This window comes from Tachypleus tridentatus, chromosome 7 (assembly GCF_004210375.1).
Source record: "Tachypleus tridentatus isolate NWPU-2018 chromosome 7, ASM421037v1, whole genome shotgun sequence".
Classification (NCBI taxonomy): Eukaryota; Metazoa; Arthropoda; class Merostomata; order Xiphosura; family Limulidae; genus Tachypleus; species Tachypleus tridentatus.
The window spans coordinates 192,740,731-192,766,306 of record NC_134831.1 but is presented as its reverse complement, the minus strand read 5'-3'; the positions used below and the strand labels follow the sequence as shown (position 1 = coordinate 192,766,306).

General features: G+C 32.8%; 2 protein-coding genes across 2 annotated transcripts in view; both read right to left on the bottom strand.

Moving 5' to 3' along the window:
• Positions 1-5,973, bottom strand: part of LOC143257580 (vang-like protein 2) — a 46,794-nt gene extending 40,821 nt beyond the window's left edge. Inside the window, exon 1 of the mRNA XM_076516485.1 lies at positions 5,426-5,973. The gene's annotated coding sequence lies outside the window, so the exon portion shown is untranslated. The remainder of the gene's footprint in view (positions 1-5,425) is intronic.
• An 8,421-nt stretch (positions 5,974-14,394) lies between these two features.
• Positions 14,395-20,584, bottom strand: LOC143257578 (uncharacterized). Its single transcript, XM_076516471.1, has 5 exons — positions 20,494-20,584; positions 19,355-19,466; positions 17,469-17,630; positions 16,780-16,885; positions 14,395-15,944 (listed from the first exon to the last, which is right to left on the bottom strand). The coding sequence occupies exons 2-5, from the start codon at positions 19,409-19,411 to the stop codon at positions 15,940-15,942; spliced, it is 330 nt and encodes a 109-aa protein (XP_076372586.1). The 5' UTR covers positions 19,412-19,466; positions 20,494-20,584; the 3' UTR covers positions 14,395-15,939.
• Positions 20,585-25,576: the final 4,992 nt, after the last annotated feature.

Genomic DNA, 25,576 nt, shown 5'->3' with positions numbered 1-25,576 from the left:
GTGTTACGCACCTTTACCAAAATAAGCAATTTTTGATGATATCACTCTACCTAAAATAAAAAGTCAAACAGTGTCAAGATGTAGTTCTGATGCATACCATTCCATTGAGACTTTATGTAATTTGTTTCTGTCACGTGACTTGCTGATTTGTTAATATAAAATCCTCGACCCTGTATGAAGTTTGTATGTGGTTTAAGCGTTCAAGTGACAACAAAATTTTAGCATTTTAACTTTTGGTTTTGTCGACTTGGTGAATTTTGTATTCTTTGTGATTTGAAGAAAACTGGACTTATCTTCTCACGTCGGAATTTCAGCTTTCACCTTCTTAACAGAAGATGCGAACTTTAGTATTGGATTAGTTATTTTTTATTTTATATCTCCAAACCTAATATTTCACATGTTTAGTAAGCAAATTCGTCGCCATGTTTTAGTCTACTGTCGCGACAGTTGCTGTATTATACCAACGGAAACGAGTTCTTTGTAAAGATTTTTCGTTTGTACGCGACATCATATCACGAACACTTCATAAAACGTGTAAAAGTACGCATAAAAGTTAAGGAAGACAGGCCTAAGTAAAAACGTGAGCACCTCCCATTTCTTCGAGCCCCACTCCTAGCAAAAACGCACTTAAAACAACATTATTTTAATACTTAAATATTACTCAAACTTTAACTTACATGTTTATTCAGTGAAGACACCATTATACTTGTAAATTAAGTGCTGTTTCTCTCCACCAGATTATTTTGTTTTTGCACTAACGTGTAAATGATTTGATTTAAAACAAAAAGCGTTACTCGTTGGTCTACATAATGAATGCATCGTGAAGATAAGAAATATGAATGTGAGATTGACTTTTTCCGTCATATTTTAGTTGAAAAGACCGAAAGAAACAATCCATGTAATTAGCTCAACCTGCCCGTATTCCGTAAAGGAATGCGACCTCTTTAAAATACCCAAGTGATATTTATGTTAAATTTCTAAGTTGAATATAATCACGGGCGATAAATCAATAGGGAGTGGACAAACAGTGACCTTCGGGTAAAAGTACAGTTATTTACTTTTCTATGAATAGTTTAATACCAATTTATTTTTATGTTTATGCTGTTTATGTTGGAGCATAGTGATAGCTACAATCAATGATAATGTGACATTTATTTTTTTATGATAATTTATTTATCTCTGTAGAAAGAAAGTAAGAGGGAAATATGTTGAAATGTACACTCCAGATGGAACAACTGTAGTGGTCGTATAATTTAAGAGTAAGTCTGTATAAGCTCAGTTATATATATAGTTTAATTTACCTCAGACTATATAGATCATATAGTTTCATACTAAGTCTGTGTAAGCTCGGTCAGTTATGTACATGGTTTAATGTCTGTCATATCATCCTTAATTTTTATCTTGGTACTTTTGATTTTTTTACCAAAACTCTATTTTATTGTAAAATGTCAGTACTAATGAGAGACATCCATGACTTGATATTTTAAAGACCAATGGGAGAATAATTCTGTACTGAAACAACACGTATGTTTCAATAGATTTTTTCAAGATATACCAGAGATTTATGTTTTATGTTACTGTTGTCAGAAACGACTTCATTAAGTTGTGTACACGTGCAGGTTTGATATATTTTTGTACAGAACACCATCACAAAACTGAACGATATTTTTATACCTTTGTAATTAAAGATAATCATATATATATTTTTTATAGTATGTACAAAAACTCAAAAGTATCACATACTTCATTATGATATTTTTGTATTTCAGTTTTAAAAGGGTGTATATAATTGCTGGGATACAAAAAAGGTTGTATAAGAAAAGCTAGTAAATCGATACATTTAAAGAACGGAAAAGCTGTCTTTCTATAAGATAAATACTGTTGTTCCGTTTAATGTGGCACGCGAGAACTAGATTTATAGCTGAGGTTTCTAGTTGTTTCGATTGTCGCTGATTCGCAGCTCAGGAAAGAAATCTTTTAAATGTATCATTTTCTATCCTGTTACAAACCATCTTTATCATTCTGGAGTTTACACTATGTATCGATTTATTTAATATTGATTTATTCCTTGTCGAAGTATCTATAAGTCGCAGCACTATGAAGCAGGAAGAGGTTCTTAATTTGTTTGTCTGTTTATTTTGAATTTCGCGCAAAGCTACTCGAGGGATATCTGCACTAGCCGTCCCTTATTTAGCAGTGTAAGACCAGAGGAAAGGCAGCTAGTAATCACCACCCACCGCCAACTCTTGGGCTACTCTTTTACCAATAAATAATGGGATTGACTGTCATATTATAACGCCCCCACGGCTGAAAGGGAGAGCATGTTTGGGGTAACGGGGATTCGAACACGCGATCCTCGGATTACAAGTCGAGAGCCTCTAACCAGCTGGCCATGCTGGGCCAAGAGAGATTCGTAATGACTCCCAAAAACAACCAGTTGTATCTATCATTTTATCATGCGCTGTGTCGGTCTGTGAACTAAGTAGTTCTTGGCGTTGGTGCACAGTTATTCTCTGCACTTTGGGGGTGGATGCATTATAAAAAGTGACGGTCAAATCCCAATATCTCGATCACAGTAGCTTAATTGTTGGCAGTAGCTGTTGTTGATTAGCTGTCGTTTTGTTCTACTCTGTCAGAGACGGTTTGTTTGTTTATTGTAGAGCAAAGCTAAAGTAGATATCTCTTGAGTCCACCGCGAGGAATCAAACCTCGGATTCTGGCGTTGTAAGTCAGTAAAATTACCGCTGTTACGCCGAAGGACAATTAAGGATGAATAGAACAGGCGCTCGAATAGCTTTGCTCCAATATCCAAAATAAGCAGTCCAACTGACGAACAAAATTAACTTTGTTTCTACTTTAAAATAAAATCGAAATAATAAACAAGCTTCTATTATTTGGAATTCTGGTTCACGTTACGAATACTAAATTTCAAGACAAAAACTATTTAGTAGAAAAATATCTTGTTATTATACTATGGAAATTATTTTCTTATACTTGAAAGACTTAAGTGACGTAACCTATACGCAAACCGCTTAAACGGCTAAATGTAAATCCAAAACAATATCAATACGTGATTGTCAGTGATGTCGAGAAAACCCACTTCTAGAGAAAAAGTTTTCTCAACCTAAACGAGCCGTTTTTACATATATAATACGTGATTGGCGAAATATTTCACTATAAAAGAAGTCAGTTTTTAAGATCATCAATATTTGTTGTGTTAAATGGGTCACTCTTGACTCCCCAATACAACACGTCGGAAACCATAGTTCTTTACATTTTACTTCCGGAATCAAATGAAAAAGTTTTGTTTGTAAGATTTTCGTAGCAACCGCCTTTTACGAATCAGGTTGTTCGTTATAATGTGTTTACCATAACAATTATGTTTTTGAAGTAATCCTTCCACAGTTCCAAAGTAACGATTCTGCTTTGATTCTCCAAAAATAGGTTAAATAATAACGATTCCTTTTTTTTTTGTTTCTTTTAAGACAATACTTTCATAGGCTATATTTCATATTTCATTTTATATTGGCTAAAGGGAGTTTTATCGTTACGTGATGGGCGTAGGTTAAGCAAGACTAGATACGATTGTTGATAGATTATAGAATCACACAGTTTACAAGTTAGGTGCTGTAAATTTTGAGTTAGTTTTTTTTCGAAGATATGAGAAACGTATCATATAGTCGGAACATTATTGAAACGTTATTTTTCTGCGAAGTAAAGTAAACGTGTGTACGTTGTGAAACTTGTAGTCGCAAAAATCAAATGCATTCGTTATCACTAAGCACGGAAGTAGTTAGCATGTAGGGATGGACCTGAATAAATGGTTGACGAACATTATGTATTACTTATAATAGTCTTAAATCTCTCTTATAACAGTCTAAGATACTTTTATAAACACCCAACGTAGGTTTTCTAAAGCTATTAATACTTTTAGTTTAGCCAAAAAAGAAAAGAAAAACATCGCTTAAGTGGAGAACTGGCGAGGAGGGTAACATTCAAACGTTCTACTAGTTATTCTAATTCTAACGTCATATTAGGGTTAGTTTACCCTTACTGGAATAATGTACACACTAAAATATTACATTTCAACTTAAGAAGGGGAGAAGCAGTATATCATTTCACTAACTTCAAGATATGATGTCCATCAAAACAACTCATTATGTCAGGTTAAAACTGCTACCTTCATAGTAACTTTCATTAATTATAAAATGTTCACTAGTATTATTTAAACAAATATAGAAAACAAGTAATAATGTAGCGAAGTAAGGATAATATAGGAAATGTGAGCCAAAAATGTACAGAAACAAGGTAAGAATGAATACACACAAACACCTACGTAAGTAGCTGCAGAGTCAATGTTAGAATTTTATGGGAAATAGCCATTGTCAGACTTTAGTGCATTATTTAATTTAAGTACTCATATTCAAACAAACGAAAATAATTCAACATTCAGTTGTAAATAAAAGGTTTTTCTTGGAAATACTTGTACTGATTTTTTTATTGTTTTGTGTATTCACCCATACTTTATTTCTGTAGTTTTTGGCATTGCCATCCTTACACCATACTGTACTTATTTTTTCAATCTTTTTATTACTTGTAGGTTGTAACGTACAGGTAACAAGTATACTATTATTACTTAAATACACGTACAAATATTTCAATTACGTAGTTCAACACTCTTTCTTCTACAACGATCAATATAAACCATGGAATGATTTTTGTTGGTTCCCTCAAACTAGCAGTGTTAATTTATGACTTTACAAACTATTTTAACAACTTTTTTTTCCTACAGTATAAAATTATTCAAGTAAGAAACTGAAATAAAAATTTCTCTACTATGATTGGTGTAATACAAGGTTAAGTGAACAGAACCTTAGAACACGCATGATAGCAACTTAGAGGTAAAACAGAGTTCATTAGTAGGTGTTCCTGTTTTCTGCTGTAAAAGCAAAACAAATCCTTTGTTTTTATAAAATATGTCATGCTTTCACTGAATATTTATTTTGTAAAGGTTTTCTTCCTTAGATTGGTTCTTCTGAATTATTTGGTAAAAAACAAGGACGAAAACCTTTATAAAATAAATATTCAGTGAAAGCATGACATATTTTATAAAAAACAAAGGATTTGTTTTGCTTTTACAGCAGAAAACAGGAACACCTACTAATGAACTCTGTTTTACCTCTAAGTTGCTATCATGCGTGTTCTATCTACATTGAATATTAATAGCATAACATTAAGCCTGTTATTAGTGGTCAACTTTACGTTTTTACTTCCTTCTGTAAACCTAAACATGTTCTGGAGACACAAAACATAACATTAGGAGATGAAAACTGTTACATGTAACCAAATAAACCTAATCAGTAGATAGATGTCAAAATTCCGTTTTTATTGTTTGCCTACAAATAAGTTGAATTTAAAATATTACTTATCGAATCGATTTCGAGTAGCCGGTAGCAACAGGAATTGTTTGGCACACAGGAGTAACCAGTAGCCTGATCAATACCGTATGACTCATCACCAGGTAGTGTACACTTGTGCTATCCTCGCGCATGTTGTTAAGACTGACATCCATGGTTTCCATGGTAACACCCGTAAAAACCTGCTGATTTATAGGAAGTAGGCTAGTTTTGTGACAGTTTAATCAAGGAAAGTGGGCTCTGTTTTAGTCCCTTTAAACACTGCCGGATTGTTGGGGATCTAGAATACTTGTGTTGATTTCTCAGAGCGGAAGAATCTTCTTGTGAAAATGACGGATCGATAACACTTCGTCAAAAACTTCTGAACACAGCAAACACACGCAGCACAGAGTTCTTGGCAGTAAACAACCATGGAAGTTGTGAATTTATGACAGACAATAAAAAAGGTTAATGTAACCAATACACACGTTTTCCTGACCTTTAGATACTAGAAAGATGTAAACCACTTTTCTGTAGAATATATTCATGTACTTGTTTAAGGACAACTGCGCGAATAATGACTGAAGTCGTCAAATTGCATGAAGTACAGGCAAAACAGTCAAGTCCGTTAAGGTGAGTGCAGTCCATAGAAAGATGACTTTTTGTAAAGAAACAACAACTTAGATTCAAACAATAATTACAATCGATAATTCAATTAGTTGTTTACAGAAACAATTATTTTGAAAATAAATCTCGCCCCTCTCCAAAATAATGACATGACTCCCTCGGGAAAACGACAATGATGTAATAAAAAGTTTTCCAAAATAATAATCCTAACAGAACTGATAGAAAATTCATTTCTGTAGATTTGTTTTAATATAATTTATATAAAATAATCTTTCCACAAAGGTCTGTGTGAGTGTTTAATCACTGGTCCACTTGTCACCAAACCTGGCTTTTAACCTTAGGGTCCCCTGGAAGTGTCATGGAGAGAGAGGTAAATCTAAGTTTGGATCTGACACTCCCTGTGTTACTTCTTGGAAGAAAGGCTTGAGATTTATCTCCACAGAACCAGGAGGTGAAAAGTGATCGAAGTTCGTATCTTCTACTTATGGGTTCTTCTAGGACTAATTATATGTTTTCACTCTAGAATCAAAAGATACATCAGCTATTAGAATTAAAAGGGGAACAAAGAATGTTAAGAACACGAACTAGAATTAAAAACTAAGCTAAAAATAAACACACTAATTATCAGCCTCATTTTTTCAATGTTAGCAAAAGCTTATTAACGTCTTTTGCTAACGTTATTTGATTATGTAATTTTTAGGAAAACGAAATGTGGTATTTTGCTTAGTGCTGCTATCTACTGGCAATAAATGTAACGACTATATTTGTAGTATTTACTCTTTCCTTAAGAGTGTGTGTGTGTGTGTGTTTTCTTATAGTAAAGCCACATCGGGCTATCTGCTGAGTCTACTGAGGGGAATCAAACCCCTGATTTTAGCGCTGTAACTCCGTAGACTTATCGCTGTACTAGCAGGGGGCTTCCTTAAGAGATAAATATCTCAGTTGGAAAACGCTAAAATACAGAATTCCATTCCCCGCGATGAACACGAAAATCTTAGGATCACAGGTTCGAATGTCCGTCGCATCAAACGTATTCGCCCTTTCAGCTTTTGAGGGAGCTATTGTGTGATGATCAATTCCACTATTACCAACGGATAAACGAGTAGCCCAAAAATTGGAGGTGGGAAATGTTGACTAGCTGCCTTCCCTCTAGTTTATCACTGCTAAATAAAGAAACAGCTAGCGTAGATAACCCTAGTGTAACTTTGCGCTAAATTCTAACCAAACCAACAAACAGTAATGCCAGTGATTCGTATTAAATATATACACATGTTAACTAATTGGAACTAAATAAATCAATGAAGCGTGTTTCATGATATCATCTCAATTCCTTATGTTATAAGGTGTAATATCAGCTATATTATTTTATTTATTTTTATTTATTCTTCTTTAAACTAACCATACTTCTTGTTTCTTCGTCTTTGAGTTAATGTTTTTATTTATTCTTCTTTAAACTAACCATACTTCTGTTTCTTCGTCTTTGAGTTAATGTTTTTATTTATTCTTCTTTAAACTAACCATACTTCTTGTTTCTTCGTCTTTGAGTTAATGTTTTTATTTATTCTTCTTTAAACTAACCATACTTCTTGTTTCTTCGTCTTTGAGTTAATGTTTTTATTTATTCTTCTTTAAACTAACCATACTTCTTGTTTCTTCGTCTTTGAGTTAATGTTTTATTTATTCTTCTTTAAACTAACCATACTTCTTGTTTCTTCGTCTTTGAGTTAATGTTTTATTTATTCTTCTTTAAACTAACCATACTTCTTGTTTCTTCGTCTTTGAGTTAATGTTTTTATTTATTCTTCTTTAAACTAACCATACTTCTTGTTTCTTCGTCTTTGAGTTATGTTTTTATTTATTCTTCTTTAAACTAACCATACTTCTTGTTTCTTCGTCTTTGAGTTAATGTTTTTGTTTACTCTTCTTTGAGCTAATCAGTTTTCACATTTAGTGTTGTTTGAAAAACGAAACGTGTTTAAACATAAGCCAGATAATTATTTGTATTATTTGTTCCTGGATAATTACAGAAACTAATAAAACAAAACTTTGGGTCACACTAAACATGCTCGCCCTTTTATCCGTAGGAGCATTATAAGGTGACGATCAATTCCACTATTCGTTGGAAAAGATTAGCCCAAGAGTTGGCAGTGGGTGGTGATGACTAGCTACTTTCCCTCTAGTCTTATACTGCTAAATTGGGGACAGCTAACGCTGATAGCCTTCATGTAGCTTTGAGCGAAATTCAAAAACAAACTACATCTGCAACATGTTTAGAACTAACATTTGACTCAAAGCTAACATGGGTAAACCACATAAATAACATTAAAACAAAAATTTGGCGAAGAACAAACTATGCTAGGAGTCTAACTGGCGAAACAGTGGAGGTACGGCAGACAACATCATAAAAATATATAAAACATACATTAGACCTGTAATTGACTATGCAGCCCCTGCACGGATAAATGTAAGCGACAAACTACTAAAAGCAAAACTACAAACAATGCAAAATACATTACTTATAACAGCTTATAAAGTACCCAGAACTACATCATCAGAATTCATGCATAAATACGCACACATAGAAACAATAGCAAATAGCCTCCTACATTGTACAATAAATTATTTTGACAAAAAATTGGATAAAAAATGAACTAGTAAGCGAACTAGACAGATACTGCATACATGATGAGAATAGTCCTAAATGCCTTTCAACAGTAAATATATATTTTCCAAAAAAAAAGGCCACCTATAAACTAAACTTCACATTAATTTAGGGGTTAATTAATAAACATTGAAAGGTATTCATGTAAATTTTTTATAGTTAATACCTATCTAATGAAAGTGTAAATAATTATGGAACTACAAAGAGAAATGATTTATTTGCACCAAGTGTATGTGTAGATAATAGGGCCTGGCATGGCCTAGCGCGTTAAGGCGTGCGCTTCGTAATCTGAGGGTCGCGGGTTCGCGCCAAACATGCTCGCTCTCCCAGCCGTGGGGGCGTTATAATGTGACGGTCAATCCCACTTTTCGGTAGTAAAAGAGTAGCCCAAGAGTTGGCGGTTGGTGGTGATGACTAGCTGCCTTCCCTCTAGTCTTACACTGCTAAATTAGGGACGGCTAGCACAGATAGCCCTCGAGTAGCTTTGTGCGAAATTCCAAAAAACAAACAAACAAAACATGTGTAGATTGTGCATGGACATTGCCCTGATAGGGGCCTGAATAAGTGTGGGTTACTGTGGCCCTCGTATACAATGTATAAATACACTTGACAGATGCTAAAACAAATATAAAAGGAGGAAGAGGTCGACAAAACCTGACCATCCTGGGTATATAAACATAAATACTCAAATAACTATAAGAGAGAGAGAAGACTTATCGCTGTGATAGCGGGTGCTGATCCTATTTATACTGATCTATTTAGTTTCTGTTCAATTCGTAAACATGAATCCCAGTGTGTATTGTTCTTTTAAATCTACGTAAAACTGTAATTAGTGATCCTGTACTCAAGAGCTGTAATAGAAGATGCTGTATTCACGCGAGAACTGTAATAGCAGGTGGAGTATCTACGTGAGGGTTGTATAAAAGATGCTATATTTATGTAAAATCTGTTATATTAAATAATGTACTTATGTGAGGATTGTAATATAGGACACCATACATGCTGTACTTACGTGAAGGCTGCAGTATAAGAGAATGTAATTAAGTAAGGACTGGAATAAAACATGCAGTATTTATTGTACTAGAAATTGTAGTATTTAGATAAGGAGTATAAGAGAAGAAATTTGAATAACCTTTAGTAGAAATTTTGTATACTAACTTAAGGGCTCTAAAAGGTATTTCATTTTGCAATAAACATTATAACAAACCTATTTCCTAGTGAAAGTCTAGCAGATGGAATTCGAGAGTTAGAAAGAAGCTCCACATTGTAAGAGACAAAATCAGATGAATTTCCTGTGAATTGATTTATTTTTTCCATCCAAAGAAAAACAACTAATTTATGTTTGACACTCTTTGAAACTGAGTGAGGAATAGAACTTCATTTAGTGACTGATAAGCCATACACTTTAATTTCAATACAATTCATGAATTTTGTTTGATAACCAGACATATATTTAGATTATCTCTGTCACTGTCAAGGTGCGAACGTTCAACAATTTATTTAAATTGCATGTGTTTTATTCTTGTGAAAGTGGGCAAAGAATTTGACTATCAAGGAGACGTGGTAATTAGGAACGTTACAAACTGCCTGTTCTAGTGTACCAAGGTATTGGTTCGAATCTTGATGCAAGTACTCATACTTATTAGCAGGATGCAAAAATGGTTGAGTGTAAGGAATCGTCTCTAGATGAAAAAAAAATGGTTTTGAATAATTTAAGGTTATTAGAAAGGTCAGAATTATATGGATAGACATTTCAGAGCAACAAAAAATAATTCAGTCATTAAGCAGGAAATGTTAACTAAAAGTTGTTCGTTAATCTATAAAAATCGGTTTCAACTTATCGGTTTTTAAAACAAAGAAACTCATTATTGTCCAAGAATTTGACAGAAAATCATATATATTAGATATTAAAATAACTAAATATAATTTATTATCATGAAGAAATAATTGAAAATCATATGGCGACACCGTAGTGGACCAGATGTGGTCTCTTTATTAACGTACAAGGTTACGAATCGAATTAGAAGATCCAAAGCTCGAACTGCAATATGTCATTAGACACTTTCATCTCTGAGGACGTTATACCTGTGACAGCAAACCTTGCTAGTCTGTTAAAAGTAGTCTTATGGGTGGAAGATGTTTGTAAATCCATTTTTTTCACCAGCTCAAAATTAGAGATAGATATGCCTAAATTGTGAAGGTTTCTTATCTATTCTGTGTCTCACAAGGTGCTGTTAAAGTTGAAAATATTTATATATCAAATTATCTAACGAGTTTTATCAAACCTTACCGAATTAGATGAAAATCTGTGAATTCAGCTTTATATGTTCATAAATGAAATTGATTTATGATTTGGCAAAAACTACGTAGTAAAATTGCCAATTGAACAAAACAATAGTTTATTAACATAATTAAACAAGAATTTGTTCAGTTATAACGTCCATGCAAGTAAGTGTCTAATGGCATATTGCAGCTCGAACCTAGTACTTTCTAATTTGATTCGTAGGTGAAAGTGTCTAATGGCATGCTAAGGCTTGAACCTTGGACCTTCCGATTCGATTAGTAGCCTGAGGCTCTAATAAGCAGAAAACGTTCAGTATATTAGTGTCTCCATATTATTTTCAATGATTTTTAGAAAGTAAATCTTGATAATTGTTAAGAAAGTATGTTATTATCATTACAGACCCATTATATCATGTACGTATATATATATATATTGTCACTGTTTAAAACATTTTTCATTATACAATATCAATAAACCTTTCTAAGCTTGTTTTTAACGTTTTTCCTTGAATGACTTCCTTTATCCTGATAAAGGGATTAACTTTATTAAAATGAAGTACAGAGAGAGACGACGTTTGCCATGATTAAGAGTCCCTAGCCTCTGTTTAATATCTTAATGGCGGCGAATGTTTGGGAGATAAGCATGTAACGAACGAAAACACAAGGCAGGAGTCAGTTTATTTGTTTAATCAAGCATATATGCACAGTCTGCTACATTATTTACTGCGGAGAAAATAATCTCCCTAGATATAGAAGTAGGATATTTGTGTTTAATCTTTCCTTGACTGTTTAAGTATTAAGTATATGCATATAAATCGAATTCTCCTATGTCATAGCAACTACACCTTCTTCAAGTCTTTTTTGAAGAAATCCTAGCACCGTAATCGGACAGCTTACTCATGACGTTATTAATAATTTAATATAACAGCTATATAGCAAGAAAACTGGCAGTTTTACATGCTTTTAATATTTAACTTACTCCCAGATACAAATAATTCATATAAAATAAACAGACCCACCAAAACGTAATTTAAAAAGGCATGATTCAATACATATTACATGTAATGACACATATAGGGTTTATATGGAGAATATCTTGGCCTACAACATAGCTTCTGGAGTTCCAAGTAGTTGTAAGTCCAGCAACATAACTTTTGATGTCCCATGAGATTGTAGATCCAACTTAATAGGTCCTGGCATTTCACAGAAACATCTTTCTTTCTTGCAGTATTATTTGACACACACTGTTTGAAAACCAAGTGAAAATGAAACGACTATAAAACTAGCTGTAAGTCAAATGCAAAAAATGTAAAACTGTGTTAAGACTGTGAAATTGAAGTAATTTTTAAACTAAGCGTAAAAAACGAGAAAGTGTGATACGTGAATAGAGCAAGTTTAGTTTTCTTCACAACAGTTCCTATGGTGAGAAATCGATAAGTCTATGGATTTAAAACGCTAAAACTAGTGGTTAGATGCCCCTCGGTGGCTTTTATATACAACACACATAAACACTTCACATTAAACTAACCTTGGAGTAGAATATTTCAGTTTTGTGGATGGGAAGGCATTCAGCCTATAAGTTTAAATAAAAGGTTTAAGAAGAAAAGAAGAAAATTATACGTATTTATAACAATATTTTATCTAATCTATTAGTTTTAGAATAATGATCATTACAAATAAAATACAACTAAAAACAGCTTTATTGAAATAACAGGAAAAAGTTACAAAAACAGCTATTACAGGTATACAATCATAAATTATAAATTCAGCAAGAAACAGAAGGAAGTATGTTTGTAATTAACATGGAAAAACTAAATTTCCTGACCAACAACATTTGCTTCATGGACTTTCAAATCTATAAAAAAAATTGAACCACTGATTGTCAAACAGAAGACATTTGACAATATATTAAATTTTTACTACCTTAGTCTTCAAATGTGACTTGGATGTTAAGCCTAAATTGTAGAATTAAAAACTGGCAGTGATGCTACATAATATAATTTCACACAAACTCTACCAAACAATTTGAATTTCTATAATTATCATATAGTTGAAATGAACAAAAACAACAGTATTAAAAACATGGTTTCAAAACGATTATATATAATATTTAGTACAGCATCAATTATTAAAATAATTTCAAACTTACTACACAACATTGAGGACTCCACATGAATATTAGTAAAAATTACATCGTTTTTTTATGATAAGATACAATAATTAAAAATTATCTTGAGAAAATTCACAGGGAATATACAAGCAGATTAAGGTGTACAAACGTATTAAATATTCAACAAAAAAATCATTTTTGATTCGTCACCCAGTTAATATTATACGAAAATATCAGATCTGTGTAACGTATCTCAAAATGCAGTTTACAGATTTAACATATTTCCATTAAGCCACGTGTTGCTGGATGTGAAATGTTTTTCTGCAAGATTCAAGGGTTACTCCCAGGCCGTTACACATGTAATTACACAAATTACACATTATTTATATGTAAAAACGGCTCGTTTCGGTTGAGGAAATATTTTACATAGAAGAGCGAACAACGTTTCGACCTTCTTCGGTCATCGTCAGGTTCACCGTAGAAGGTCGAAACGTTGTTCGCTCTTCTATGTAAAATATTTCCTCAACCTAAACGAGCCGTTTTTGCATATAAATTTCTCAACAAGTGGGTTTCTCGACATCACAAATTACACATTAATTTGTGAAATAGAATAAAAAGAGGAGGTTGTGGATGGTATGTTAAATTTTATTGCTTTTATTAATTTGTGGACGTAATATATTTTATTGAATAAATACAACCAGAAATCTATACAGCCCAAGTTCAATTTCTTCCACTAAACATTTCGGGGAATCTCAAGGAAGTTAAACTAGAAAATAGAATACAAAGGGAAAAGGTAAAAAGAACAAATTTATCATAATCTTCCCTAATAAATTCATTAATTACATGGAGTATTAAAATATCTGAATAGTTTATAGCAATCAACGTGGGTTAAAATGGATAGAATGTAATATGAAATTTGAAACTGTGCTACAAATGTTTTCAACATAGGTACTTTATACGAAGGTACAGTTTCTTGTTACATCATTTAACTATAGTTAAGTACTTTTTCGTTTAACTAACATTAAAATATATAATTATGTGAATAACGTAGCCTAAACGTATGTTTAAGTACTTTTTAAATGCTACCGAATTACAACGGTAATTATTTAATAAATAAATATATGTCTAGATAGAGTACATTTAACGGCGTGTTTGTAGAATTTCCTTAGAAATTTCAAAAACACTTTCAGTTTTCAAATTTAAACCTGTAACATTTCTACTGATAAAAACACGTGTAGTTTCGTGTAGACAATCCAATAGTAAGAATACGATACAATTTGAGAGAGAAATACTTACATACTCGTGTGAAACACTGCTTCAATTTTTCATCAGAACTTTTATTCATACCCCATGATATGCTTACAGTTTTAATAAACTATGAACATAAAATGTGATTATATAAATATTCATACTACTAGTATAATAAACATATACCACGTGACTTCTAACTTAACCTTTACTTCCACGACCTTTGTAGGTTATAAATTTTCGACATCATGATCTCGAAGGACAAACTCGTTTCTTCAGACCCACGTTTTTTGGTCACTTTCAGCTTTAATAAGGTTGTGTAACTTTGAAAAAACGTTAAAATTTTTCAACCTATTCTGAATAAATTAAGTTGATTTCATTTTTTTTACAGATTATGTATGATTCACGTTTCAAAGGTAATGGCTTCTACTTCAGTAAATGGTTTATTGTTTAATCGAACCATCTTTTGAAATATGTTGATTATGATGTGTTTTCTTTTTTGTTTGTCTCGCAAACGTTTATTTTATAAACTACATTTTGCACATTTTTATTTAGAATGCTATGTAGAAATAAACACCGGAGGTTCTATATTAGAACATAATTAGAACGATATTCAGAAATATTCGGAGAATCAACATATAAACGTAAATTTTGTTTCTAACGGATGAAACGAGCAGATTTGAAAAACTTTCTCAGGTTGAAACTAAAATAGAATCCTAAACTGGGCGAAATTTTCTAATCAACAATGATTACTGTCGCTTGCAGGGAAACCAATACATGGTGATAAAGCTTTCAATTTCAAGAAAGCAACAAAGAAACGTTTCATACAACTGTTCTTGACGCCGTCTATCGCTAGAAATTGATATTACTTACCAAGTAACAGTTTTAACTGTCGCACTAGCTTACAACAAAATTCAAGTTGATATTGTTCGAAAATATTTATCAAAAGAATAATGACTGCTTGAGAAGGTTATTTACTCCAATCAAATCACAAGAGTTAAGCAATAGTTGGCGTAAGTTTAAGCAGGGAGCCGAAGCAATTCACAGTCAGTTTAGAAAAGTTTGGAATGAGTAATGACATAATAATTAAAAATCAGAAGATAGATTAATATCGACAAGTTACAGCTCGTGCAATGAGAGGAGTAAGATGGAAACGCCTCTATTCAAGTTATTTCTATTTTTAATTGTTTATTATTTGTGACATGGTGAAGATGCTTTAATTTAACTGTGCCGAAATTTACCATTATGAAATCAATTTCAACGAAATATCGTTTAACATTTATAATTTAAAATGTTTCTAAACGCCATTGAAACTAATACACGTGGACATTGAAACGACAATTAAGCTAGAGTTACTACACGAAGCCTTAAATTACTAAATGGTAAATAGAAAATATAAATTTCTTTCCAGTCAGTATTATCCTTCTGCCGCCGTTGTTAATTAATCAAATAAATCTCGTTACGCTTTCCTTCATTTTTTTTGTAACTTCTCTAATAAAATCGGAATTGATTTCTTAAGCTTAGCGATAACTCGGTAAATGAATAACTAAACACATTTTAGAACAAATAGGTCAGTGTGTAGCGATGTCGTGCAGTCTCGGACGTCCAAATAATTATTCTGAAATAAAAAATGAAATAATTATTCAACTTTATATCACTAGACGTTGAAACACTTGCACATAGAGTGAAATCATATCCTGTAACGCTACAAATCGGATCTAAGTACTTGTGGTGGGCAAAAGAATTAAAGTATGATTAAATATAATATGTTTTGCATACAAAAAGCACAAGCTAAACCATTTCATGTGAATATTGTGCGTAACAACAATAACAACAAAAATTCAAGTACTGTGATGTAGTTTATGCCTTCTGTATGCAAAATATAATTTAATATGGAATTATGTTACACTGTTGTGTAACGCTCTGTTTATATTGTGAATATTGTGCGTAACAACAATAACAACAAAAATTCAAGTACTGTGATGTAGTTTATGCCTTCTGTATGCAAAATATAATTTAATATGGAATTATGTTACACTGTTGTGTAACGCTCTGTTTAGCTTTGTCCTCAAGGTGAAACAAACAGTTATACATTTTCCCGATAAACTGTTGCGTAATTAACGTAATATATATAGATATTTGTGTAAGAACTAGGTGTTTGTCTTACGGCAATGGAAAGATTTTTTGTAAATCTGTCGGCGAAGAAATGATTAGGCTTAGAGTATATAATTAGACAAGACACTTTTAATGGCAAATTTCTAACAAATGATTGAATATCACGAGCACACAGAATCCTCACTTAGTTTTGTAAAAAAGCAGTCGTTTCTTTTAAAAATCTGTAATCGAGTGTTTTGACATGTTGAATAACTTTTCATGGTCTGATACCCTCGTCTCCAAAACTAAGTAAAAGACAGAAGTAGTCCACTGGAAACAAGAGCCACTTCAGTACTTACGTTCGTCTTTATCCTGTTTTCGTGACTGGTAACCACGAAAGGTTGCTTGGATTTTCGTAGCTGCCTTTAATAACTCGGGATCATTTAGGTCAACTTCTTCATTCATCTAAATAAATCAAGCAAATACTTTTATCATTCAAGATCAGTTGAAAATGTTTGTTTCCCATTAAAAAATAAAAAATCTATCAATGGATTAGCGAAGGTGTTAAGGCTTACACTTCTAAAAACCGGATTTCGATACTAGTAGTGAGCACAGCATGGATAATCCTTTGCCTAGCTTTGTGCTAGGAAAAGTGCTGTTTACTTTGCTATAATGTAAACATACTTGAGTAGCTGAAAATGACTAAATGCTCGAATTATCATTCTATTTTGTTAAAACAAGTAAAATCCCACATAAAACTATAACAAGCTAAATTAACTATTTCAACGAAAACTATGTTGGACTGGACAAAATATTTTTCATCAAGATAAATCAGTATGGTCACTAATGGTTAAAAAGGCTATTTTATTAAAGTTGGTTTCGTACTTTACGATTTCAGCTTGTATTTACCTAACACCATAAAATTTTTAATTCTGAAATACTGATTACTCTATATGTATGTTTTTTTTTAAATACGTAGCTATCTACTTATTAACAGTAGAATATTTAATATACTACACAATAATTCTAGAAGAAAGTAACCACACACGGACTGATTCTCATTTGAGACATGTTCTTTGTTGTCTTCGTCACGGTGCTTTATTTCTTTCCTAACTTTGTGGCCACGAAAAGATGCCTGGATTTTAGTAGCCGCCTTGGTGAGGTCAGTGTCATTAAGGTCGATGTCTAGTTCTTCAGACTCTTTAGATGTCTTGAAAAGAAAATTGAAAAAACAACAACCCTGAAATATATGCAGGACTTTTATCACATTGCAAAAAAACAACAACAACGATCTTAGAATGAATGCATCGTTTTATAATTAAGTGTTTATATTCCATTTTGTGAAAATGTGAACAACGCAGGAACATCGATGCTTTATATGGAGACATATCTTAACCATTGGAGATATTTATTATCACAGTTTAATAGATTAGGAACTACAAAATTTCAGAGTAATGTCTCTGAGAATTACAGTAATATTCCTATGCTGTTAATCTTCTTCTCTGGTATTTCTATCTTTGATAAAAATGACCTGAAACAACAGTAACAGAAAACTGTTAAGTTTTTTTATACGTTGAGACCACAACAAAGTACAAACCTAGTTTGTAGATATGGTTCAGTGATTTGGGATTAAACCTAATAATATTTCAACGAAAGTTTTCTGTTTCCTTATACGCCTTATTAACTGCAAATTGCAGCCTTTTTCCTTATTTCCAAATAAGGAATAGATGGTTAGCGCAGAAAGTTCTCGTGTAGCTTTGCGTGAAATGCAACAACAAAGAAAAGATAAAGAACGTTCTTTAATTAAATTCAGGTGAAGTGAAAATCAGAAATTTACACTTACAGTGGATTATAAAACTGTATACTTTATCTAATTTACACTTACAGTGGATTATAAAACTGTATACTTTATCTAATTTACACTTACAGTGGATTATAAAACTGTATGCTTTATCTAATTTACACTTACGGTGGATTATAAAACTGTATACTTTATCTAATTTACACTTACAGTGGATTATAAAACTTGTCTGTAAAGAGCTTAGGAGATTATATATGAGTAGAAATAATGATAGTAAGTTATAAACGAATATTATATCTAAAATTATATTATTCAAGGTAGGAGTGGGAAACTGGAGGTATAAATAAATTTTTATTAGGACCATAGAGTCGGATGCTAGAGTAGGTCGTGCTAGCGAAATAAGCGAAAGGTGTTTCTTTCTGTTTATCTTCAGTAAAAAGCTATAAAATGGATTTTATGTGGTGTGCCCACATCAGGGATTGAACCTCGAATGTCAGTATTATAAACCCTCAAGTTTACTGGTGAGTCACTGGGGTGGGACTGGAACACAACAAAAGAAAACTTCCGGAAGAAACAGATAATAATGTTGAGGAAGATAAACAGCTAAGCTCCAAATGGGAATATTTTGGAAGTAAAATAAACTGTTAAAATATCGATCGTTGTTGAAATCACAAACTGACAGTAACACGTATAAAAACTATGTTATTATTTTTTATTCTAGAGTTTAGGATATGTGGCATCTTAGTGAGCACGAATATAAGGTTATTATAAGGTTAATATAAGGTTATTATAAGGCTATTATAAGGTTATTATAAGGGAATTAGGTTCGTTTCAGAATAATATCTGGATTTTTGGCTCACTTGTTATACATATTGAAAAATCATTTAAAAATAGGTTTTAACCTAGGCTACAAGTAATATAGAAAGAAAACTGGTCTGTTATGTAATCAAACACTATAATACAACCCTTTCGTTTTAACTTAGTTTCAAAGGTATTGACGTTTACGTTTTGATACGAATCAAGGTAATTTTGGTTTCTGGTATACAGTTAGCGGCGAATATCTTCTTATATCACAGGAAACGTTTAACTCCAGCTACAATATATAACGTGATGTGTGGAAGTACTTTACTTACTCGTGCTACTTCCCCTTTCTTCATTGTGTTCAGGTCAGGTCTCTGTTTGTTGTACATCCACGGAGATATGCCTGGGTGTTGTAAGTAGCTTCCGTTTGTGAAATTGAGGGATCTGTTGAAAATTGGGAAATTACTGGTATGATATCGCGTTGAGCACCGGAAACAACAAATAGGTATTAACAATACCGGACACACTGTGTATTGCATACAAGAAATTAAAGACTAGTACAAAATAGCATTAAGAATGTTTCAGAAATTATAACAGTGTATATGATAACAAGAAATTAGTAAGTGTAAATTATTACACGTTAGATGTTGAAATTTAGACTGGAAACTAGAAATTCTCATAAAAGCATTTTAATGTATTGATAAAGATGAGTTTTTCTCTCCAGGTAGTCCCCCGATGGGATAGAGGTAAGCCTTTGGACTTAAAATGCTAAAATTATGGGTTCGATTCCACTCGGTGGACACAGCACATAATCTGATGTAACTTTGCTATAAGAAAACACAGGCCTCCCCAGGTAATAATGATAAAACCTTTTATTTCAGCCTACGTTTTCTGCCAGCAGAAAAATAACTAATACAGTGTAGTATAAAATATTTCTGTATTACTAGTCCTGATTGAAACACTGGCTGAAACGAAAGGTTGTTTTCTTATCATTGTCTCGAGAGTAAAAGTCTTTTTAAACATTACTGTCAAATGTTTAATTTCTTCTGGAATGTACTACAAATTTTTAAAAACATTATTAAAAATAGACTACAAATTTGAAATTATGGTAAAAAGTTAGTATTAATCGGGGAGTTAGTTATATTGCCAAGTAAAGAAAAATAAAGGCAGTTGATCAGGCCAAAATTACAATCGAATACGATACAAATATACATGTTACACAGGTAGTAAATACTACCTTTTCCCATTAAGAGTCGTACGTTTGTAGATAACACAGAGAATAAAAATACATGATCTCGTTACATGTTTACAAAACAAACCAGCGTTGTTACAAACGATTTTTACTTGTTGAATTCTTTGTTGACATATTTATTAAATAATAAAGAAACGTGGTGTGTAAGGTTTACGTTAACCGGCATCAGGATTATGCCTGTTCGTGTTACATCTAAAAACAATTGCGTGCTGAGCTTACTATTGGTATTACTGCACAGTTTTGTTTTCTCCCCTGGTGGTCTCGAAAAGCAATACCTGCAAGAAAATTGATCGCTATTATTCAGCTGTTTTTATAGAGGTCATGTCTTGTACGACAAGTAGTTTTAAGATAACAGTTAATTTTCAGGCTGTTATACATTATCTAATTTATAATGTTTATCAAGCAGAAGTGACAAAAATTCCTGAGGATTTTTATGCAAGCAGTTTGTTTAATCTTTCTACTCACCATAATTTAATAACTTTGTACGTTAGTTTCACAACTGATGTCTAGCTCGATTTGACTTCTCAAAATTATATATTAAGTTAAAAAGCAACTCAAACACTTCTTTAATAATTACGTTTTAAAAAATGATCGGACTAACGTTTTGAGTTTGGTACCCCTCCCCTCAATTCAGGTTTCGATACTCGTGATGTGTTCAAATTTAGTTCTTTATATGGCTTTGTACATAAAAATTAATAAGTAAACTAAATAGGCGAAGGAAATCAGTATCAAAATATGTAAAATCAACAATAAAAATAAAACAAACAGAAGAGATATTTAATACAGCGCGTAGTAAAGATATCTGGGGCATCTACGTATCTGATGAATGGTTCCTGTTGTATGGCTCAAAATAGTGGAAAGGAGCGGCTCACACTCTCCCATTGAAAGCACCAAGTTTTAAGACCAACATTGGCGAGAAGCTTTGTAAGTGTAACATATAGTAGCTTGTTTGTAGTTCCATGTAAATGGATTGCTGGGCATTATATGAAAATAACTGCAGTGAACAATTTACTACTAGATCTAACAATGGTGATGGTAACACGAAATGTCACCTAGTAGATGCGGTTTTTATTGGTAACGTTCCAACCTTTTGTTTTACGCCTATAACGTTGAATTACTTTACAATGAAACAAAGTTTGTGCGCAGTGCAAAATGTACTCAGTTTACCAAGGATATTATTCGTATAGGGGTCAACATTAAGATCTTACACAAGACAAAGGACGTCAGAGATACACTGCTGGCCAAAATCTTAAGGAAATGAACATAAAGAAAAAATATGCATTTTGCGTTGTGAAACTCAATCAAATCACTTATTTGAGTAGAGCTTTGAAAGATGAAAATAAGAAAAGGGAAAATAAAAATAAAAACATTTTTAGCATTTAATAGGGACAAATGTGAACACTATGAAATTAGCCTAAATACTAGCTGGTCAAAAGTTTAAGACCATACTGAAACTAAGCGTTAATCGGTAAACATGTAACGAAATTTAGTCATTTGTGTTCAAGCATTAGCGTTGTTAACATCACCCACTGACATCTTCTGTGTTACATTGGGTAAAAACATAGCAAAGGCTAAAAAGTTGACAGAGTTTGAACGTGGCAGAATTGTCGAGCTGCAAAAGCATCGTTGGTGATATTGGGCGAAGTAAAACTGCTGTTGCACACTTCTTAAAAGACCCTGAGGGATACGGAACGAGAATTTCAAGTGGTCGGCCCAAGAAAATTTCGTCGGCGTTGAGCAGGAGGATTAGACGAGTTGCCCAGCAAGACACTAGCCGATCGTCGAACCAGATTAAGACCCTTACGGACGCAGAATGCAGATCAAGAACAATAAGACGGCGTTTACGAGAAAAAGGCTTTAAACACCGTAAACGTCTTCAAGGGCCATGCCTCCTTCCACACCACGAAACAGCTCGATTAAAATTTGCTGAGAAGCACCAAACATGGGACGTAGAAAACTGGACGAAGGTTTTGTTCTCTGATGAGAAATAATTTAACCTGGATGGTCCAGATGGCTTCCAACGTCACTGGAGCGATAAGGATATCCCACCGGAGATATTTTCTATACGACACAGTGGGGGAGGTTCCATCATGCTCTGGGGTTCAGGTTAGACAGGGGCGTCAAACAGCAGCTGGCTACATTGGCATGTTGGAGAGTGCATTCTTATTGACTTAAGGCCAACGCTTGTGTGGAAATGACTGGATTTTTCAGCAGGACAACGCTGCAATCCACAATACCCGCAGGACAAAGGACTTTTTCATGGCGAATAACGTGATTCTTTTGGACCATCAAGCGTTTTCGCCCAAAATGAACCCATTGAAAATGTTTGGGGGTGGATGGCAAGGGATGTCTATAGAAATGGACGTCAATTTCAAACAGTGCATAATCTTCGTGAAGCCATCTTCACCACTTGGAATTACACTCCAGCCAGCCTTCTGCAAACGTTTATATCGACCGTGCCAAAGCGAATGTTTGAAGTTATTCGCAATGACGGCCGTGCAACTCACTACTGAGACCTCTTGTTGGGCATTTCCTACCCTGTTTAGGACTTCTTTTTTGTATGGTCTTGAACTTTTGACCAGCTAGTATTTAGGCTAATTTCACAGTGTTCACATTTTCCCTATTAAATGCTAAAAACGTTTTTTATTTTTATTTTCCCTTTTCTTATTTTCATCTTTCTCTTCTCAAATAAGTGATTGAGTCTAACAACGCAAAATGCATATTTTTCCTTTATGTTCATTGGCCTTAAGATTTTGGCCATCAGTGTATATAATTTACCTAAAATACAAAATGACAGCTAAATTAGCGCAGTCTTGCATAAACTGAGTTTTCACTTGTTTCGAATACTTGTTTAACTCTTGAAAAGTGACTTAGTAAAAGAAAATACAAAAATGAATTTTTACTCGCTTTATTTGATAAAAACATTTATTTTATAATAGATCTGCTTGTAAAATGAGTTTTAAAATAATAGAAGTTTCTAACGACACACACAGAGCCGAAAAACGGAAAGCAGTCAAGTCTTAACGTGAATCAAGTTGCGTCAGCAAATAACTCACTTATTTAAATAAAATCTGTTTTGTACATAGAGAACACTTATTTGGAATGGGGTCGCGGGTTTGAATTCCCGTCACACCAAATATCCTCGCCTTTTCAGCCGTGGAGGCATTCTAATGTAATGGTCAATCCCACTATTCGTTGGTAAAAGAGAAGCCTAAGAGCTGGTGATGGGTGGTGATGATTAGCTGCTATCCCTCTAGTTTTATACTGTTAATTTAGGGACGGTTAACTCGGATAGGCCTCGTGTATCGTTGTGCAAAATTAAAAAACAAAAACAAAACAAAATGGATAAGTGTAAAAACAGATTCAAAAATATAGTTGAAAGGTTATATTACCTTTTATATTAAAACAACTCAGTTTATTATCATTGATGTAGTGTAAAAACAGATTTTAAAATATAGGTGAAAGGTTATATTACCTTTTATATTGAAACAAGTCAATTTATTAATATTGGATGTAGTGTAGAAACAGATTTTAAAATATAGGTGAAAGGTTATATTACCTTTTATATTAGAACAAGCCAATTTATTAACGTTAATAATATAATTTATTCGTTTTATTTGCTAAGGCTAAATTTAATGTTTTTAACACGACGAATAGTCATCATAATTCAATTAAATAAACAAAATGAAATCAGGATGTAGTTAGTATCATGGTACAATCACATTTTAAATATATAACGCTTCAACCTTAAGCCTACATCAGATGCTTTGTAGAAAGATATAAACATTTATAAATGTATTTCAGAACGGCTGGTATTAACATTTTTACTAATAAAGCTGAAAACAATGTTTCGACCTTTGTAGGTCATCTTCCAGTTAACAACGAGAGAGTTTGCAACTTACCGTTGCCAGGCGCATGTCTTAGGGACGAGAGTGTAAACAGGTATGGGATTGTAGGAGGCGTTGCGGTATATATTAGGTTATTAATTAGTATAGGTATCAAGGTGTTCCTTTATATTGATTTAATTTTGGTTTTAGTTGTTGTATAAGTAGGACTTCTTTGATTTTGCGTTTGTTTATATTTGTTTCCTTATTTAGTATCTAAATTTCTCAACTTTTATACATGACCAGAGAAATATTAGTATACTAAGAGTCGAGTACAGTATATTAAAATACTTAAGTTAGAGCTAATATAACTATCACCTTCCGATTAGTAATTTAATTTAAATATTTTGCTGTTTTCCGAAAAAAAAAAGGAATTTGGCCTTGTTAGTTGCAAATTTGGGAAGTAATAAAATAATGTAACCAAGGGACGAGCAGAACTAATGAATTTAGAACCATTCAAGAGAGTACTAAACTTTATAGAAGTCACAAACACGTGCCATGGTACACCCCTAATGTCCAGTAAAGTAACTATTAACAAATACGTGCCATGTTCTACTACTAATTTCCAGTAAAGAAACTGTATATTCTACTACTAAAGTCAAGTAAAGTAGCTGTTGCTATAGGTTTGCTACAGCGTTGTCCTAATATACAGTAAGAAAAAAAAAGCAATAAATGGCCAATTGTAAGATTGTAGTACAGAAACTGTATTATATTGATTAGAGGTGTTGCTAGATGTTTTACACTTCACATGTATCAGCAAGCGAGTCCCTCAAAGGAGACATTTGTACAGCGTAGCCACTGAATCTTTCGTCGATTTTACCCTATATAGGAACGTGATTTTTAACGTTTAAAAAGATAAATACGACATAAAAATACACCGCAGTTGTAAGTATCTAGAAACAAGGAAATACTAGTAATTTTGAAAAAACAAACACAAAACAAACATTCCAATGAGCTCTTGTTGCATAAACTACAAACAAATCTTGTTCGGAAAAGAACATTACGTATACAAATCAGTCGATCACCTGCTGTTTATGTTTGGGTCTTTCAGTTTCTTCGACAGGTTAGATCTGTCAGCAGGGAAAAACGTATAAGCAAAATGTCGCATACTGCAAATGCACTTTCGAGTAGCGTCATAGATATACAACAACAAAAATAGCCTTTCACACAATCTTTACATATAATCTCTGTCAGATTAAAGTACTCGCTAGCTATATTTACTCTCAGCCCCAGCGAATCTATACAAGCAACATCGGTAAATTAATCGAGTTTATTATGTACGAAAGAAATGTAAAAATATACGTAGGTAAGCTACTAATGTGAGCTTCCGTTTTTATAGTTAAAATATGCGTAGGTAAGCTACTAGTGTTAGCTTTTGTTAAAAGTTGAAAAAATATATATATTAGTGAAATTAAATA

Bases quoted from the DNA above. Each gene is read 5' to 3' on its own strand.
- LOC143257578 (XM_076516471.1), bottom strand. From the start codon at position 19,411: ATGTACAACAAACAGAGACCTGACCTGAACACAATGAAGAAAGGGGAA. The intron at 17,631-19,354 runs GTAAGTAAAGTA...TTTCTTTTCAAG, and splicing joins AGAAAGGGGAAGTAGCACGA to ACATCTAAAGAGTCTGAAGA. The intron at 16,886-17,468 runs GTGTGTGGTTAC...TGATTTATTTAG, and splicing joins TCTCAAATGAGAATCAGTCC to ATGAATGAAGAAGTTGACCT.